General features: G+C 30.8%; 2 protein-coding genes across 3 annotated transcripts in view; both read left to right on the top strand.

The window, feature by feature from the left end:
* The window catches only part of LOC143064748 (arrestin domain-containing protein 3-like), a 32,311-nt gene extending 21,345 nt beyond the window's left edge, over nt 1-10,966 (top strand). Inside the window, exons 3-7 of one of the 2 annotated variants that reach the window (XR_012975318.1) lie at nt 810-1,036; nt 4,870-5,049; nt 7,178-7,357; nt 10,311-10,394; nt 10,842-10,966. Coding sequence is in view for 1 of the 2 variants with exons in the window: in XM_076237819.1 (XP_076093934.1) it covers nt 810-1,036; nt 4,870-5,049; nt 7,178-7,357; nt 10,247-10,394; nt 10,842-10,915 (809 nt within the window). In the remaining variant the exon portion in view is untranslated. Of the gene's footprint in view, nt 1-809; nt 1,037-4,869; nt 5,050-7,177; nt 7,358-10,246; nt 10,395-10,841 lie in introns of both variants that reach the window. The other variant, XM_076237819.1, reaches the window with a different exon arrangement.
* Nucleotides 10,967-17,559: 6,593 nt separating this feature from the next.
* Nucleotides 17,560-19,453, top strand: part of LOC143062450 (uncharacterized) — a 28,110-nt gene continuing 26,216 nt past the window's right edge. Inside the window, exons 1-2 of the mRNA XM_076234140.1 lie at nt 17,560-17,887; nt 18,527-18,614. Of these exons, the coding sequence (XP_076090255.1) occupies nt 17,591-17,887; nt 18,527-18,614 (385 nt within the window). The 5' untranslated portion in view covers nt 17,560-17,590. The remainder of the gene's footprint in view (nt 17,888-18,526; nt 18,615-19,453) is intronic.

Raw genomic sequence — 19,453 nt, 5'->3', positions numbered from 1 at the left:
CAATGACCATTAAATTGATAAACATGATAAATATGTTATTAATATTAATTAATCTAATAATACTTTATAAACATGAAAACTTTGTAGACATTTGTGTTTAATCATTTGTAATCACAAGTTGTGGAACTGTTAACAAAGAAAATTTACAGTGCAAAAATTATATCTTAATTTTGTCTACCTACTTTTGACCAGTTCATCCTACATTAAAAATTATCCTTAACCGTTTCAAGCTATTGTTCTATGTGACAAACTTAAGATGAAGTTTCAAGCATATCGTAATGAATTGGACATGCTTTCCCAATTGCAGGTTGGTATGGATTATCGAACTTCAAACATTTTTTTATAAATTAGAGTAGAAAACTTGATGTCGTCATTAGATATTTAGATAAGAGCCACACTAACATTGTAGTTACTTTCATTCCGTTCTCCATTCGTTTGGTGTGTTTTAACATTTGGTTTTTACATTAGATTAGGGGCTCCCCCTTTTTTTTTTATTTTAATCGGAGTTTATAATTTTTGTGATTTTACTTTTTGATATACATGTAATGCAATTTTTTATGATTTATGTTCTGAGTTGATTCGGTTCAATTGTATGTTCAATTTTATTTTTATAATGTATTAGAATGATGTACAATAATCATTTTCCGTCTCAATTTCATCTAAGTGTTATTTTGTTTTGAAATTTTTCAAATTCAAATGCGTTGACGATACATTAAGTACAAATTTCAAGACAAAAATAACTATTCGAATAAAAACAAATCACTTATTTCTTCTGCCTGTAACTCTACAAATTTGCTTTTCCATTATAGACAAGGAAATAAAAGATGGTCATGAAGTCGATGAAGGTGTGCACAAATATCCCTTCATTTTCGAACTTCCATCTAAACTCCCCACTTCCTTTGAGGATGGTTTCGCACATGTAAGCTACATCACAACAGCAATACTATTTACAAATATGCGGTATAGTCAGAAAACCTGTACAAGACTCATCACGGTCTTATCTCATCTAGATCTTAATGAAATTGATTACATTGACGTACGTAGTTTATATTAGTGGTTATATTATTATATCCTCATCTGCAATTAATAACTTTGTAAAACATCTTTTCAGCATACGACATGCAGCATATGTGGTTTTTATTTCTATAAACTGCTTCTAAATTGATTTTTCGAAGCAAAAACAAAGGAGCAGATATTTCAAGTGATGTTCGTTTGTTTAAAACAGAAGAGGATAAGAGCTGTACATTTCTATTGCAAATAAAATTAATTTAAAAGTACCATTATGTAGATGTTTTTAATCATTGCATTGAAAAAAAGAATTGACAAATTCTCAGAAACTAGGATTAATTACCCTTATATACAAGACAAATGACCAATTAAATTTAGATAATTATAGACCAATCACCTTACTAAATGTAGATACCAAAATTATAGCATCCTCTCTTGCACAAAGACTGAAACCAATATTTCATAAAATCATTTATAGTGATCAAAACGGTAATGTAAAAAACAGATATATTGGATTTAATATTAGATTATTCGGAAAAATTCAATGTAGAAGGAGCAATCCTATTTTTAGACTTCACAAAGGCATTTGACTCGCTAGAATGGGAATTTATGTATTGTTCTTTAAAGAAATTTGGTTTAGGTGGATAAATCCTGTATACACAGATATGAAGGGTTGCATATTAAACAATGGCTGGATTTCAAGATCCTTCAACATTGAGCGCGGAATCCGTCAAGGGTGTCCCGCAAGTTCTATAATTTTCGTCATTGCTGTTGAAATTTTAGCTAGTAGATTAAGACAAAATAAAACTTTTAAAGGTTTTCAAATCAAACTAGATAATAAAACCCCATACCTTAAAAATAAGCCAGCTTGCAGACGACACCACTTTGTTTTTAAATTCAAAATAAAAAGTGTCATTAACTTTGAATATCATAGAAATTTTTGGATCACTTTCAGGCCTAAAGCTTAACCGAAATAAAACAGAAGGAATATGGCTCGGCAATTAAAAGTCCTGCAAAGATAAGGTTGAAAACATTAATTTTTCACAAAAACCTATAAAAGTTTTGGGAATATACTTTGGACTTAATAAAAATGAGTGTAAAAAATTAAATCTGAAAAAATAATTAAAGATTGGACTGAAAGAAATTTAATTATGTTAGGTGAGATAACTCTTATTAAATCATTAATCTTACCGAATATAACTTATGTTGCATCTGTAACCGAAATTGATAATGAATACCTAGGAAAATTTAAAAAAAGAATAATATATAGTTTTATATGGAATAATAAATCAAAAAAGTTAATAGGGATATAATAAGTAAAAATTACCATGCTGGCGGGCTTAAAATGATAAGCATAGATAAATATCTAGAAGCGATAAATATTAGTTGGGTAAAAAAACTCATCGATAACGAAGATCTATCACCCAAATTGGAAAGTCTTACCAACATTTTATTTTGATAAATTTGGACAATTTCAACAATATTAATTTGGTCTATAAACTGAAAGAACTAATTCCACAATTTTACTTAAGAATAATCATATCATGGATAAATTCAAAATCTGAAAAAGAATCAGATCATCTATCATATAAACAAATTAGACAAAGCTAATATGGGGCAATAAAAATATCAAATTAAACGGTAAATGTCTCATTTTCAAAAACTGGATAAACAGTAAAAATCTATTTGTAAATGCCATTATTGATAATAAAGGAAAATTTAATCAAAACATGATCTTAGATAAACTATCATGTCATGCTAACTGGTTATCGGAATATTCTAAATTAATGAAAGCAATACCAAAACAGTGGTTACAAGAGCTAACTAAAGAAAAATCAATTAAAACAAAAGTTGCTATTGAATCCGAATATACATTTAAAGATAGAAAAGGAAATATGGTATCATTTAAAAACATTTCTTCCAAAGACATCTACATCTCCCTCTTAAATAGATATTATGAAAAACCAATAGGATTTCAAAAATGGGACAACATATTTATATTAGAAAACAACACAAGCAAAAGAAAACAAATGCTAAATTATATCTTTTATTATATACAAGATAATAAATTCAAAATGTTAAGATGAAAATTTCTGCACTACATTTTACCAACCAAACAATTACTTTTCTCTTGGAAAATAACTAAAACTCCGCTATGTAATATTTGTGATGTCATCGAAGATTGTGAGCACTATTTTTTGACATGCAAATTTCTAAAATCATTTTGAGATCAAATAAAACTATTACTTGATAAACTTAAAATAGAACATCATATAATACCAATTAGATCACTTTTGTACGGATACAAAATAAACGATACAAGTTATTACAGTTTTAATGATTTAATAACAATTTTTCTTTTTACTGTATACAATGGATACTATATATCTGAACAAAAAACATAATACATTAATGTGTTTGAAATTTTTAAAAAAGAATTTCTTCAATATCATGAAATATTGATAAATAAAGAAGTACCATTATACTCCAACCGAAGTTTATTTCGACAATCATTAATACTATATATTGATGTTCAAAGCAAAAATATTGGAAAATTCAAACGTAATACGATCACTGACGTGGTGATCATATATATAAAAAAAAAAAGATTAATAAAACTTCCGAACTCCAAGGAAAGTTCAAAACGAAAACTCCCTTATCAAGTAGCAAAATCAATAGCTCCAATTCATCAAACGAACGGTACAGGCATTTAAATATGTTGAAAATGGTGGAATAAAACTGTTTTTATAGCTAGCTAATTCTCACACCTGTATGAGAGTCGCGTAGAATTCCATCATCTTAACAACCGTGTGTGAGCAAATCAAAAAGACATAATAGTTAAGAATGTCAAAAATGTATGAATACCAGTCAATGTTTTATCATATACACTGTAAAAACAACTGTAAACAAGAACATAAGCAAAAGTGAAGGACAGGAATAAGAAAATTACCATAGCAAAATAATAAAGCGGCGAGGTATAAATATCATGCCATGTCAAAGTATATAACGAAAAATTGACAAAATAAAGCCAACATTAGTATAATGTTCAATAGCAATAATTCAATAAAGCAAAAACAAAACCGGGTAATAAAATAAAAATAAAACCGAGGGAAACACATTAACTGTAAGAAGAAAATAACAGAACAGAAAAACAGAAACACTGCACTGTAATACAATAAAAACAGACCCATCCATAAATAGAAACGAATTGTAGATTCCACCTGCCATATTCCTGACTTGGTACAGAACATTTTCAGATAAAAATGGTTAAACCTGGTTTTATGGATAGCAAAACCTTCTGCATATACGATATTGGTAAAAATACCGCTAAAATGAAAACAATACTCGTCAGGAATACAGTACAAACAAACGGAAGAACATTCAGTGCAGAAAAATATATTCAAACTATTACAATAGTACATAACAAACAGTGGATATCCAAAAGAGTGAAAATATACAAAGACAAATAAAAAGAAACACTATACTATGTAATAAGATGATAAACAACGTCAGTACTTATAATCTTTACTAAATTACCATCATTTATTATTTGTGAAGTTAATACGGAATATTTATCAACAAGATCTTGGTATTTTCAGATTATTTTTTTTTTTAGAAAAACCTATTGTCAACTTTTGCTAAGATACTGGTTACTTTTTATAAAGTCTTAGTAGTAGTCTTTAACTGCAATCTCTTTAAAACCGAGTTACATATTCTATATAGTCCTTATAGAATCTCCGACGAAACCACAAAATCAAATTTTCCTGAAAATATAACATTTCCTTCATCCGTCTCTTTAATTTTATATCAGCATAAATATTTTTATTCTGTAGCTTTTTGTTATGCATCAATTTGTTTTAGGTTCCTTGTGAGGAGCAGATGGCAAAGAATCTGTGTTGTTTGTGCTGCACAACGGGCCCAGTAACTGGCATTCTACGACTAGATAGGACTGGGTATATTCCAGGGGAGACAATACATGTTAATGTGGAGTTCACGAATATGTCAAGATACACATGTAATATATGTGTTGTTGGTACCCAGGTAATCTGTGATTCCAATTAGAATTTCTTCATCATTTTCAAAAAGGAGTAGGGTGGTAAGGGCCAATTTTGACCTCGTCTGATGAAAGATTTTGGACACTTTTTAAATACTGTATCTACTTCAGAAAAGAAAGATTTGAGCTAATTTAAGACACTCAAATTCAAGTATGAAGAAAATACATATCAGATATGCCATAAAATGTCATCTTTCAGATGTTTTATTTTGACAAAAATGAAATCGGCCGTATCCGTGTTCACTCTCAACCTTTATATATGTTATTTATTATCATCAAATACAACTTACATTTTAAATATTAAGAATGCGGCCACTTCCATAGAAGACGGAAACCGTCAGATTTTAACTCAAATGCTAGAATTGATAAGATTTCAATAATTTAGCATGACTTATTCATACTGGTACCCGATAATTATGCATTGTATTGTCAAAAAACAGCCCATATTTATGAAGCAGAACATTAAACTAAAACTGATATATTTTGGGACCAAAAAGGGGTCTTACTAGAACTACTCCTTTTTTTCATATAAAAAAAAACTTGATACTGGTTTTCTTATCTTCATGTTATTTATGTAATTTGTCGGATTTTCATGACGCTTATACAGTATATATAAATAAACTAATTTTTTAGTTATAAAGTACTCAAAGCGTATCAATATTATATGGAAATGTTGTAGTACTTATTGCTATATACTATTATGGTACAATTTATTTTGATGTATTATATTTTTTTCATATAAAAAAAGGATGTGTTATGATTGCTTATGAGACAACTCTTCACATGAGACCACATAAGACAGAAATTAACAACTACAAGTCACCATACGGCCTTCAATAATGGGCAATGTCCATAGCACATAGTCGGCTATAAAATGCCTCGAAATGGCAAATGTAAAATCAATTCAAACGAGATCACTACTGATTTACATACAAAAAATGGAACGCGAAACAAATATGTAAACCACGTTATTACTTGGTACTAACTTAGGACAGACATATACAAAATATGGCAGTGTTAAACTTGTTATATGGTGTCAAACCCTATACCTGATCTACGTACAACAGCGCAGCACAAGAACATACTTTATAAAACAATGATTTAAAAACAAATATGATAAACAGCAACAAACAACAATTACCCACTCAATTACAGGCTCCTGACTTGGGACAGGCACAAATAGAATGTGGCAGGGTTAAACTTAATTGAAGGCGCAAACCTTCTCCTAACCTGAGACAGCGGTGTGACAGTACAACAAAAGAACAGACTATCGAAATCAGTTTAAAAAGTTCCCTCATCAGATGAACACAAATAGAAAAACATCAAACATAAACACAGAGTGAACATGTCGTTTATTTATGTGCTACATATTTATTTTTTATTCGTATTTTTTACGTAAACAAGGTCGTTTGAATTGTTTTACATTGCCATTTCGGGGACTTTAATAGCTGACTATGCGGTATCGGCTTTGCTCATTGTTGAAGGCCGCACGGTGACCTATAGTTGTGAATTTCTGTGTCATTTTGATCTCTTGTGGAGAGTTGTCTAATTGGCAATCATACCACATCTTCTTTTTTTTTTAACATGGACGTATACGCCCAACAAAAAGACACCAAAAACAGAAATGAGAGTGAGAGTCATGGTAGTTATTGACAGCTAGTTCAAAGCCAATAACAAATTATACAAAAAAATCATGCATAAAAAAAAAATCAGTTAACCCAGCATCCAATGAATTTGGTGTAAAGACGTAATAAAATAATCAGAGAAAAACATGACAATACAATGCCAATATAAAGGTATCGATATATTGTAGAGCAATGAATGTGAATATGTATTTAACAAAAATAAATAGTTTGATTTTTATTTACTGATAACTAAATGAATATTTAATAAAACAATATGCAAAGATCTAATTACAGTGTTGAATTTGTAACCCTTTAAGAAGGTACAACACATTCAAAGTGCCATTTGTGTACACCCATTGTGCATTATTATTATCATTAAAACCAAAGTGCAACGACTTTTATTTCAAAATAATCAAGAAAGCGCGTCGAACGCATGAAGTTATATAAATCAATGCATTTGAATTATCATGAAAAGGAAATGTTTTTTTAGACAGTGTCGTATACTCAACTTTCCAAGAAGGACACCGAACACTGGTTTTGTCAAGCAGTTCGTAGAGAAGTTCATCCAGGAGACAGCGAAACGTTGTCGGAAGAACTTATTATTCAACCAATTCCCCCATCATCTGGATTAACGGGATGTGGGATAATATCTATAGACTATCATGTACAGGTAATATCACAATATAATTTGAAAGTGAACTTTCTTCAGGAAGCACCTGTATATTTTTTTTCTCGGTTATCTTCGGCACCTGATCATTCCAAAATTCCGTATTCGCTGGTATGAATTTATTAAAAACAATTCTAATCTGTGGTATACATTTCTAATTGATAGTATACCGTAATATACATTTCTAATTTATTATATACATTGAATCTATAATAGACATTTTAGTCTATAATATTCATTTCTAATCTATATTATACATTTATAATCTACAAATACAATTCTAGTTTTTAACATACCAAAATATCCATATTATGATTGTTTCACAAAACATAATTATATAAGGGGTCCCTGAGATTTTTTTTAATCAGTTCAAGTACTATTTAAAGACTGGTTTCTGCTATTTGGTCTGAATGAGTACCTCAGAAAGAAACTATTGGGACAGATGGAACTGATCATTGAATAAAATTGAGAACTAAAATGGGGAATGTGTCACAGTGACACAGCAAACAAAATCCCGCACTTAGAGGCTGGTTTCAGCTGTCTCATTAACAAAAATGTAAAACTCTCAACTGAATAAAACACAAATCAGAGCAACCTCGATATTTACTATATTTTTGACTGTATCACCCAAAACAGTATTGGAATGCAATTATTTTGTAACAATGGTTCTGATTAGATGTAATCAAGCGTAAAATACTTTATCACCTTGTCTGTAACCAAGGAAGCCGGCAATTTGAATTGCGGAATGTATTGACATGTAATTTCTACAATAATAAGCAAAATACTCACATGTAGTACCTGAAATCAAGAAGCATACTTATGGAGTCACCTAGTTTAGGGACCTTAACATCTTTTCTCGGATTTTTTTAATGAAAATTTTACCCTGAAATAATGATTGAAATTTAATTATGAATTTGTTCTGCATTAGAAAAGAGATAACTGAATTGTATTTGAAGCTTTGCGGACGTCCATCGGTAGTTGTAAACTAAATTTGCTACAGTAAAACTACCAATGAACGTCCACAAAGCTTTAAATACAACACTGTTATTCCTTAAATACCCAGTACATCGATGTAAGAAAGGGAAAATATGTCAATTTTCAACTATGCAACTATGTGAAAAGTTTGGGAACGTTTTTCTTCTTTACAATACAGTCACTCAAAGATACGAGTCCTATGAGTCTATTTATGATTATAAATTGATTATTGAAACCTACGTTCAAACGTATGAGTCTAAATTGAAAACTACATGACACGGGTTATGTTCTTCTCATATATGTTATGATGGTATGATACTAAACCCCTAACGGGAAGGATTGTGCCTGATATTCATATGATGAAATCATAATCTTTCAATCAGTTTAATTGACTGACTTGGGACAGGCGCAAAAATGCGGCGGGGTTAAACATGTTTGTGAGATCTCAACCCTCCCCCTATACCTCTAGCCAAAGTAGAAAAGTAAACAATACGCACATTAAAATTCAGTCCAAGAGAAGTCCGAGACTAATGTCAGAAGATGTAACCAAAGAAAATAAACAAAATGACAATAGTACATAAATAACAACAGACTACTAGCAGTTAACTGACATGCCAGCTCCAGACTTCAATTAAACTGACTGAAAGATTATGATTTCATCATATGAACATCAGGCACAATCCTTCCCGCTAGGGGTTTAGTATCATACCAGCATAACATATATGAGAAGAACATAACCCGTGTCATGCCAACAACTGGTTTTTGAATAAATGTGTTTAGTTCCGATGCAAAGACCCTATAAGTGAATCAATATTAACGCCAAAATATGCAATCTTTAATGACCTGACAACAGTATCGTAACTATATCCCTTTTTAATAAGTCTATTCAAAGGTTTTGTTCGTTTTTTAGGTGAATACTGACATCTTTTTGCTTTATAAAGAATATTTCCATAAAAAATTGGATGTGAAATACCTGAACGTATAAGAAGTCTGCATGTTGAGCTATATTTACGAATGATGTCCTTATACCGATGATAAAATTTAGTAAATGTTTTGACTAGTTTGTGATATCGAAAACCCTGGTGTAATAATTTTTCAGTAATGCATAAATTTCTCTCGTTAAAATCTAAAACATTGTTACATACACGAGCGAATCGTACAAGTTGAGATATATAAACACCGTAAGATGGTGACAAGGGAACGTCACCATCTAAAAATGGATAATTAACGATAGGAAATGAAAAATCATCTCTTTTATCATAAATTTTAGTATTCAGCTTTCCGTTAGTGATATAGATATCAAGATCGAGGAAAGGACAGTGGTCATTATTAGTATTAGCTTTATTTAAAGTAAGTTCAGCAGGATAAATTTCTTTAATATACATACTGAGGTCGTCATTATTGAGAGCCAAAATATCATCCAAATATCTAAAAGTATTATTAAATTTGTTTATCAGATGTTGTTTCGATGGGTCTTTGCCTATTTTTGTCATAAATTGTAACTCATAGCAATACAAAAACAGGTCCGCAATAAGTGGTGCACAGTTAGTCCCCATTGGAATTCCGATAATCTGACGATATACGGAATTTCCAAAGCGAACAAAAATGTTATCTAGTAAAAATCCAAGGGCATATATAGTATCAAAGCATGTCCAATTGACATAGTTTTTTTGTTTATTGCTACTAAAAAATGACCTAAAAGAGTTTGAACATATATATTTACATTCTGACTTTTTAAATGCCCATTTAATTAGGTGTGTGAATTTCTTCTTAATGAGAATGTGAGGCAATGTGGTATACAGGGTAGAAAAATCAAAACTTTGAACAGATTCAAAATCACCAATATAAGCATGTTTACAATTGATAATAATTGTTTAAATAGATACATGTTTATTTATTCTATTTACTTTTTAAAAGTTGAAGGTTATGCCCGTTGCATTTCGTACTCCGCCATTTTACATAAAACAAAGAATTGTTATAGGGACAGTTCCACTGAAGTCAGTGGTTGAGAAGTACACTATGGAGTATCCTGGTGCATTATCAACGACACCAACAGCTAACGAATGTAAGCATTATAACATAACTTAGTGATGTATATAAAAAGTATATGTACAAGTTTTTTTTCAATCTTACTTTGTGCATGATGTAGTAACATGTTTGTATACCCTTTTACTTATTTGTGAATAATATAATTATATATATGTAATTTAGGAATACTTTCTGTTTTCTTTGTGCATAGTATAATTACATACTGGCATAACTTTTACAGCAGATTTTATCTAAATAGTTTATAAACTTAACTAACGTAGTAGAACTATGTTCAAATCATCAGACAATACCATAAAGAGTTTACTTTCTTTTAGATACAGTACTTTTATAATATTCAAAAGATGTTGACATATTTAAGATTAAAACAGTTATGTGTATTAACAAAGGCACATGTAAGCTCGATTGCGCGTTCTCAAATATTTTTTGTATTACATGAAAAATAATATTTTGATTTTTTTTTCAGTTCAGTTAACTTTCAAGGAAAGCAAATATGGACCAAAATATCATTATTTTGATTGTCTCAAAGACAAGGCATAACCATAAAAATGGTCAGTGAGATAAAAAAAAAAGTTAGTCAGTTGAAGTTCTTTTAAATGGTTGATTATATTCCATCCCAAATGTATAAGATTGTATTTCAGATTTTACTATCATGACTGACCAATAATGGAGATTTCTTTGTAATTTAAAAAAAATGTGTACTACACTAACTTGAATTCCTTTTTTAAAATGGCGAATTAAACTCTGCTTTGAGAGCTTGAAATCAATATCTGTAGAAGATAATAATATATACAATTACTGTCTTTTGATGAGGTAAATATTTATATGACAGGTAAATATGATTATTTATTCAAACAGACAGAAAACCTACTGAAATTTGATCAATATGGAATGATATAGGGTTATTGTATGAATATTGGGGAATATTGTCCCGAGTAGAATTTACATTGCACGAGCTTGCGAGTGCAATATATGTTTTACGAGGTATAGCAGTATAAAATTTGAAAGTAAAAATTGGTTTAAAGTAAAGATTTTATCGTTGATTACGTCATGAATTTTGAAGATTTATTGCAATATTAGAATTTATTGCATGCTAATTTTTGGTTACTTTCTGTGGGAAATATTATATTGCTATGCAATAATATTATTTATCTGTAAATTTATGTAAATATTCATTATACAGTGTGTATTATATTAAAAATGCATTGAAGTTAAAACTCTCTGTTCATCGATTATCATATGAATTATGTATCGGCAGAACAAACCGACGAAGCACAGCACATTTTCTATAATAATCAATAATGTTATGATAATGATAAAGTGTTTTATTGAAAGTAACTTGAATCTATCAATGAAAAGAATGTTGATATTTAAACGTTTTCAAATTAGCAAAAGTAGACATTTGATATCTTCAATTAGAATATGCCAAAATACCAGTAAAAAGACTCGGACATTAGAACGACAATTTATGTGTCTATTTTCACTTCTAATATCAAATTTGTCATTATTCCATTACAAGTGAAGACATATTTCACTACAGGAAATCTATCATCCTTAAACATGTGTTCGTTGCGGGTGTCAGAGGATGATTCTTTGATGTACCAGACAAGTCTGCGCCGAATTAAAAAAAAAAGCGACTTCATTAATTTTTGTAATTAAAATGCAAATTTGGCGAATTTAATTTTCAGCAGAATATTATAACTTTATAGATGAATTAAACAAGTATACACCTCATCCTTTCGTATGAACCAAGGGTATTTCAAAGATTGTCTAATCTTTTTCTAAAACAGTTTGTATCAATAAATAAATATTACTTTTACTGTTTAGTCTGTTTTTGGTGATATCCATTTGACGTTACTGTGTACTTATACAGCCCGTTATTGTGTTATTTTTACATGATATTTTTTGTATTCTTGTCTTCCATTTTTGATAATCTATAAAATCAGATTTTACATAAGAAAATGCATGTACTGAGTCAGGAATATGACAATTGTTATCCATTCGTTTGATGTGTTTATGCTTTTGATTTTGAAATTTGTTAAGGGATTTACCTAAAAAAATGTATTTTCAACGAGTAGGACGACAAGTGCAACTTGCGTAAAAGGATCTGCATACATGTTGCTAATATTGTTCGTCATTTTGTCGTCTTCAATTGTTGTCATGGAGTCAGTTTTGTGATTAGTTAATTGTTGTTTGTTTGTTGGTCGTTTTTATGCCATGGCACTATCAATACAAACATATAATGATGTCGTATGATTGATAATAAGACAACTCTCCACCAATGACCAAATGACATAGAAGTTACCAGCTACACGCATCGAACGAATTTTGACAATATGCAAATTGTCATACCGCATAGTATGTCCTCACTCAATAATGAAAAATAGATAAAACTAATTAAAACCTGAAAACAAACGGCCTAATATATGTACAAAACAAAAAAGGATACACACGATATCAACCGAATACAGGCTCCTCACTTGAAACAGGCACCTATAAAATGTGGCGGGTTTAAAAGAAAAAGAAAACTTTACTATATAACAGAGTTTCTACATGAACAGACGTAGGAAAAATGTCTCCGTTATATTTTCGATAAACGTGTTGATTTAAAGACTAGTATCATCTATACGGTGGACATACCAATTCTATGGAAAAGAGTGAACTTCAGTTGCATATGTGATGCAAAATACACCAAAATACAATAATAAAAAAATATCATCAGAAGTTGAGTCCCCTCGTCCTGAAAGTTAACAAACAAAAATGGTCAATGCAGACAATCTTCAGTTCTGTATTTAATCGATAGTTAAAATCAGTAAAGAAATTAAAAATGGTCAAGATAGTATGAAAAAGATGTTTGAGTCGATAATTGACAAACTAAGAAATGATGTTATATCTACAATTGACGAAAAACATCGAATATTTATTGCTGTTACTTATTTAAACATGGATGACATGGTAAACTTAATTCAAACACTTTTAAAACATGTTGAGCAAGTTAAAAACTTCATTATGGTCCTACTGACTAAGCCTCAACAACCAATCTAATGATCAAGGTGTTAAAGGTAATACATAACCGACAGATCAGTTTAACGACAATGATGTAACGGTAATAGTAAAACATTACCCATTCACAACAGTCGAGAAACGCCCAAACAAAAAGAGTCAGCTAACAGACAGCTTCGGCGAGGTTTCGTCTCAAATATCAGTGGTTGCAACAAAACGTTTGACAACAAGACTGTAAATCAAACCAGGTCTCGGTAAAATCAGCTTTCAAAGTCAGGATAAGAAAATATTTATACAAAGGAATAAACATTATATGTTATTCAGGTCTCAGACAGGGTATATACTGTGATACTCCCGGCTTAGAGTTTATATCCCCTGAGCCGAAGGCGAAGGGGATATAAGACCTAAGCCGGGAATGTCACAGTATATACCCTGTCTGAAACCTGAATTACACATATATTACGGATTACCCCTGACTTAATGTTATTTTCCAGTTCAAGTATTTGTTGACAACACATATATATTGAAAAACCCAACCTGATATGTTCGGCATACATGAAGGATTTTTTAATTTGCTGTGAACATAATTTTATCGTGTATGTAATAATTTATAATAACACTTTGAACATTAAATTTAAGTATTAAAAGTGTAAATTGCGTGATTTTGTATTAAAAATGTATTATTGACTGAAGCACGTCATTATTTTCCTTCTGTGAGCCTCTGACAGTCCCATAGCTTTTGACTACGTCACATAATAACCGGTGTTATGATGACGTTTTTTGAGGTTCCAATTGGGGATAAAAACGTCGTAAATAACCCGTCAGTTTCCCGAATATATACTGACATCTCTGTGTTGTTATCCAATCACAAACCTCGACACATTTGTAATCCGTATACAAATATGTTTACATCGAGTGTTCTAAATCCTGTATTGAACAATTAATCGATACAAGTACACGCACGATTTTACGGGAAGTACCACAAGGTAAATCGTACAGGGATACCGCAAACGGAAATATTCTTAAAAAATCAAATTAATCGGTTGCTGACACTGAAAATACTTACATGACACAATAGAACGATTAGGACAACACCGGGAACAATGATAAACATAAAATTGGGCCACTTTAATTATATGCACATAGACTCAAAATCATAAGGAATTACGTTCAGCAGTTTTAGAGAAAGTGAATACAGACATTTTGTATCTGTGAAAAGCATTTGAAAGAAATTGATAAAATTGAAGTTGATGGTTATACTGGAATAGATTAAACAGATTAAACAGACTATACATACACAGGAATGTCCCTAAGCCAAGTGTATTTTGTTTGAAACAATTACAAGAAGATCGATTGCAGAAAAAAAAACTTTTTTTTCTTTTTTTTCTCTTTATACACACTCACATATTTATTCATTCACACATATGCTATAGTTACATACATACATGTATCTACGTGCATTTTCATACATTTTTTGTACATAAACACATATATTTATATGTGATGTTTTTGTATCTAAGGTTAGATTGTTTACATTGGTTACATTTCGGCAGAAGCCTTACTTTATATATTTGTATAATACTTTTATAAATGTATAAAAGAATAAGATGTTTCGCGGGTTAACTTTGGTTCAGGTCAAATGTAAAAGGGGTGTTCCTAATGAAACTCAGATACTGGTAAGAAGGCACTTTGGTAGAACACCCCTCATTCAAGAATGGTACGACTATCATTGGGTATATAAGAAAGAGCAAATCCTAGCTCTTGGTCATTCGTCTGATGCTACGAAGACGATGGCCATGATACGTACGGTACGTGATTAGAGAAAGGATATTTGAGATCGTTGTGCTTCGTAAAAAAGAATGGCCAACGTAGATACAAGTATCTTGTTTTAGGGAGGGATAAATCCTACTTTGTAAAGGATCACTCTAAGTAGCAACATTCCAGCAGCACCTGCATACTCGGTATATATCTCCCAATTGATACGATATTCCCGTGCTTGCATTTCCTATCATGATTTTCTTGATAGAGGGTTGTTGCTCACAAGGAAGCTATTAAACCAAGAGTTCCAAATGGTGAAGTTGAAATCATCCCTTCGTAAATTTTACGGACGCCATCACGAGTTGGTTGACCGTTATGGAATAACCGTTTCACAAATGATATCGGACATGTTCCTTACGTCGTAACTACAATCCCCTTCCCTTTCATGAATGTTACCTACCGAATAAGACTATTTACCGGATTTGTTATCACATAAGCAACACGACGGGTGCCACATGTGGAGCAGGATCTGCTTACCCTTCCGGAGCACCTGAGATCACCCCTAGTTTTTTGGTGGGGTTCGTGTTGTTTATTCTTTGGTTTTCTATGTTGTGTCATGTGTGCTGTTGTTTGTTTGTCTTTTTCGTTTTTAGCCATGGCGTTGTCAGTTGTTTTGGATTTATGAGTTTGACCGTCCTTTTGGTATCTTTCATCCCTCTTTTGTCTCTTATATAAATCTATCACTAAGTGTAATAAAGAACAGGTTGGTGCCTGTTAATATTCTCTAATATAAAAAATTGCATTCATGATGCAATGCAACAAAGAACAATGTTGGTGCCTGTTCTTTAGACTTGTTCAACTGTTGTTTGTCAAGTATGAAGTTAACCGTACAGGACAAGTATGGATCTATGTGACCAACTTGTAGGGTACCACAATGTACCATTAAGACAAGTAGTAGCTTGAAGGATACCAACATTTATAGGACAAGTATGGATCTGTGTGACCAACTTGTAAGGAACATAGTTGTGCCAAGAGGACAAAATTGTTCCTGACCCAGGACACATTTGTAATATTACAAAATTTTACCAGTTTTATATATTTGAAGTAGAATAATTGTAGATAGTTTATTTGAACGTAAAGAGCAGTTGTACATATTTTGGTTCATTGACGTTAATATATGAATACAGATTACTTGATGTATATTTTATAAATAATACATTTTGGATCCAGTATCAAACTGGTAACGAACTCATCCTTAATGGAAACAGACACACTTACCGTGTGTACACGTTACATATATTATAGTAACATATATGTTTACTGATACACTTGAAATATTGAAAAATCTTTTCAACTTCCTTGGTGAACGTAGCAAACTTCCAGATCAATCAGTTTTGGTGACAGACGATATGTTTTCTTTGATAAGTGTAAACTAGCATTGAAAAATGATGATATCACATTGAACAAACTAGAGAAACCCAGTAAAATATACATAATATATACACTGAACTCTGTGATGTCCTAATTAAGGAGATGAAAGATAAAATTCCAGTCTTTTCAATACCAGTGGATCATCAAAAATACGGCTTAAGGTGAAAAAGCAATTTTGAAAAGATAAGCTTCAAACATTATGAAATAATATGCAATTAACAGAAAAACAATACTTGAAGTTCAAAGGACATACCAGTGAACTAAGAAGTTTCAGTTAGCGCAAAAAATACAAAAAAAAAAAACAAAAAAACAACTAGCAAGCTATGCCATTATGAAAGGCAATATTAGCGAAGTATGTGCACTGACATTAAAACTGTGATGATGAAGAATCACATACTTTTCAAGCGTTTACGTTTATAAATTTATAAATAATTCAGAAAGTATGATTTCAACTCCCTTATGAAAAGTAAAGCATAGAAAGATTTGGCAATTATATTTAAGTCCTTCTTGGTCATATAGATTTCAACTGTTTCGCTTCAAACAAATATCCTTGGCTACAAAATATTTGGCTTTGATGGTTTCTGGTGATGCTAAATCCACTAAAGCGTTTCGGACACATGAGAATTACCAAGTGTTGCTTTTATTTTTTTTTGCAACCATTGTTCGCATTTTTACTGTACTTTGTTTTATTGGATGTTATCTGATTCGGTGGATAAACGTATTTGACATGTACAATTTGTCAAATAGCGTAACAGATTAGGTATTATATTCTAATGAATTATTATCAATTAGCTTTTCCAATTATAAAGTTGATTGCTATCTGACATTAATATGAAAGACTATACATTTATTTATTTTCAAGTTGCAGATGAACTTGTTGCATTGTTTAACTTAATTGTCATATCACAATTAATGCAGTTCATTATGTTTTAAATCACTTGAAGAATTGACAAATATTCAAACCCATTGCCAGAACAGACGTTTGTGGAAATATTGTAGTAAAGGTTGAAAGTATTTGTTAAAATGATTTATATGATAATACCTATGATTTTATATAGTTTTCCAACAATGATACTTGGGTTTAATATAACCGGAGGAAACTTTCAGACAAACAGGCATATGGACTCCTATGTTATAATTGCGAAAGACAAACTTGGACCTAAAATGTGCGTCAAAGATTGCATTGCATACAAAGGTTGTAATGGTGTAAATTACATACGAGACGGAATTACTTGTGAGATGCTGTCTATTTCCTACCCTGATGATAAACTCTTATACAGGAATGGAGAATATTTTACAAATATTTCCGGGTGGACGCAGGTAACTATCAAATGTTTTGCTACAACTTATTATCTGAAAAAAATCATTTGAATTTGCTTTACCCCTGTTTTAGATACGTCAATGTTTGCGGTAGTTATTTTGTATAATTTGCAAATTCTTTGAAAATAACACATTATCATACTTTATACATGTAAAAGTATAAAAACAAAAGTACCGAACTCCGATGAAAATTCTTAAATTACATTCTCGAAGCAAATGGCAAAATCAAAAGCTCAGCACACATTCAACGAATGGATATCAACTGTCATATTCTTGTAATAAGCAGTTGTAATTTTTTGGAAATCCAACATTTTGGATAAAAATTTAAATCTAATTTCTAAATTTTAGATAAGTGTGTGTTAATTCAAAATAATTTAAAACAGTTTGCCTTATCAAAATATTCAGTTGCATATATCTGTATCTATTTTTAAAACCGAAATTTAATTCATTCTAAGCAAGGTATAATTATACATTGTACTATCTAATAAAAGGCAAACTACAACAATGATTTGTATTGCTCATATAATAGTAATAAAGACCCCCAAAAAGGTCACTAGAATGGACAAAATGAAATAGCAGTTAACATGGAATATCTTAACAAACACCTTTGCGATGTTTAAAATTGTATTTCTTCGACAGGAGGTAAATCGTTGCTATCCAAACCCATGCCAAGAAAACACATACTGTGTAGAAGCTTCATACAACCAATATGTGTGTGTTACATTTGGTAAGATATTTGCAAACTAAACATACTTGTGTCAACCAACGACAAATCATAATGTTGTCAAACTCTATGGTGTATGCTAGGAAATATCTAATTTAACAAACAAATTTATTTGTTGACAATGAACTTTCTGTACTGTGAACTGAAATGATATTAGTAAAAACCAACGGTAAAATCTATATAAAAAACGGGAAACTAGTATGAACCACATCAACAAACGACAAGTACTGAACATCAGATTCCTGACTTTAGACAGGTGCAAATAAAACGTTCACAGTATTTATCAACAGATGAAGTGTTCACTGAAAAAGCAAAATATACATAAACGTCGCCATGCGACGTCATTAAAACGTCATCTTTTTAAAATAAGCAAATACAATGCGTTACAAGTATCCATTTCTTAAAAAAAAATTAAGAGTAAGCATGGACTTATATCCAATTGTTCAAAACATTTGAAGAAATTAAATAAAAGGCTCTGTTATTTGACTTTTGACAATGTTAGTGTTAGCATGGATGCAATTTGGGTACTCCTCATTACAGAATCATTGATGGTTTAGAGGTCAGTTCAGGCCAATTTTTCTATGATTCCATATGGATTCAAATTTAGATTGGTGAAACCATATAGTAAATAAAGATACATCTACAAAATATACACAACATAAAAACTTTTGTCTGAAGCATAATTAAACGCAGGTTAAAAAACTGTCAAAATATGTGCAATTTGGGTACTCTCGCGTTAGATAACAAAACAATTATTCAATCTGTGCATTTATCGATTGCATCCTTCTTCCTAATAGCAGATTTATATTCCTGTATTTTCATGGTTCCTTGTTAGATTATGT

The sequence above is a fragment of the Mytilus galloprovincialis genome, chromosome 2 (genome assembly GCF_965363235.1).
Source record: "Mytilus galloprovincialis chromosome 2, xbMytGall1.hap1.1, whole genome shotgun sequence".
Classification (NCBI taxonomy): domain Eukaryota; kingdom Metazoa; phylum Mollusca; class Bivalvia; order Mytilida; family Mytilidae; genus Mytilus; species Mytilus galloprovincialis.
Note: the sequence above shows the minus strand (reverse complement) of the source record. Positions and strands in the feature narration are given on the sequence as shown.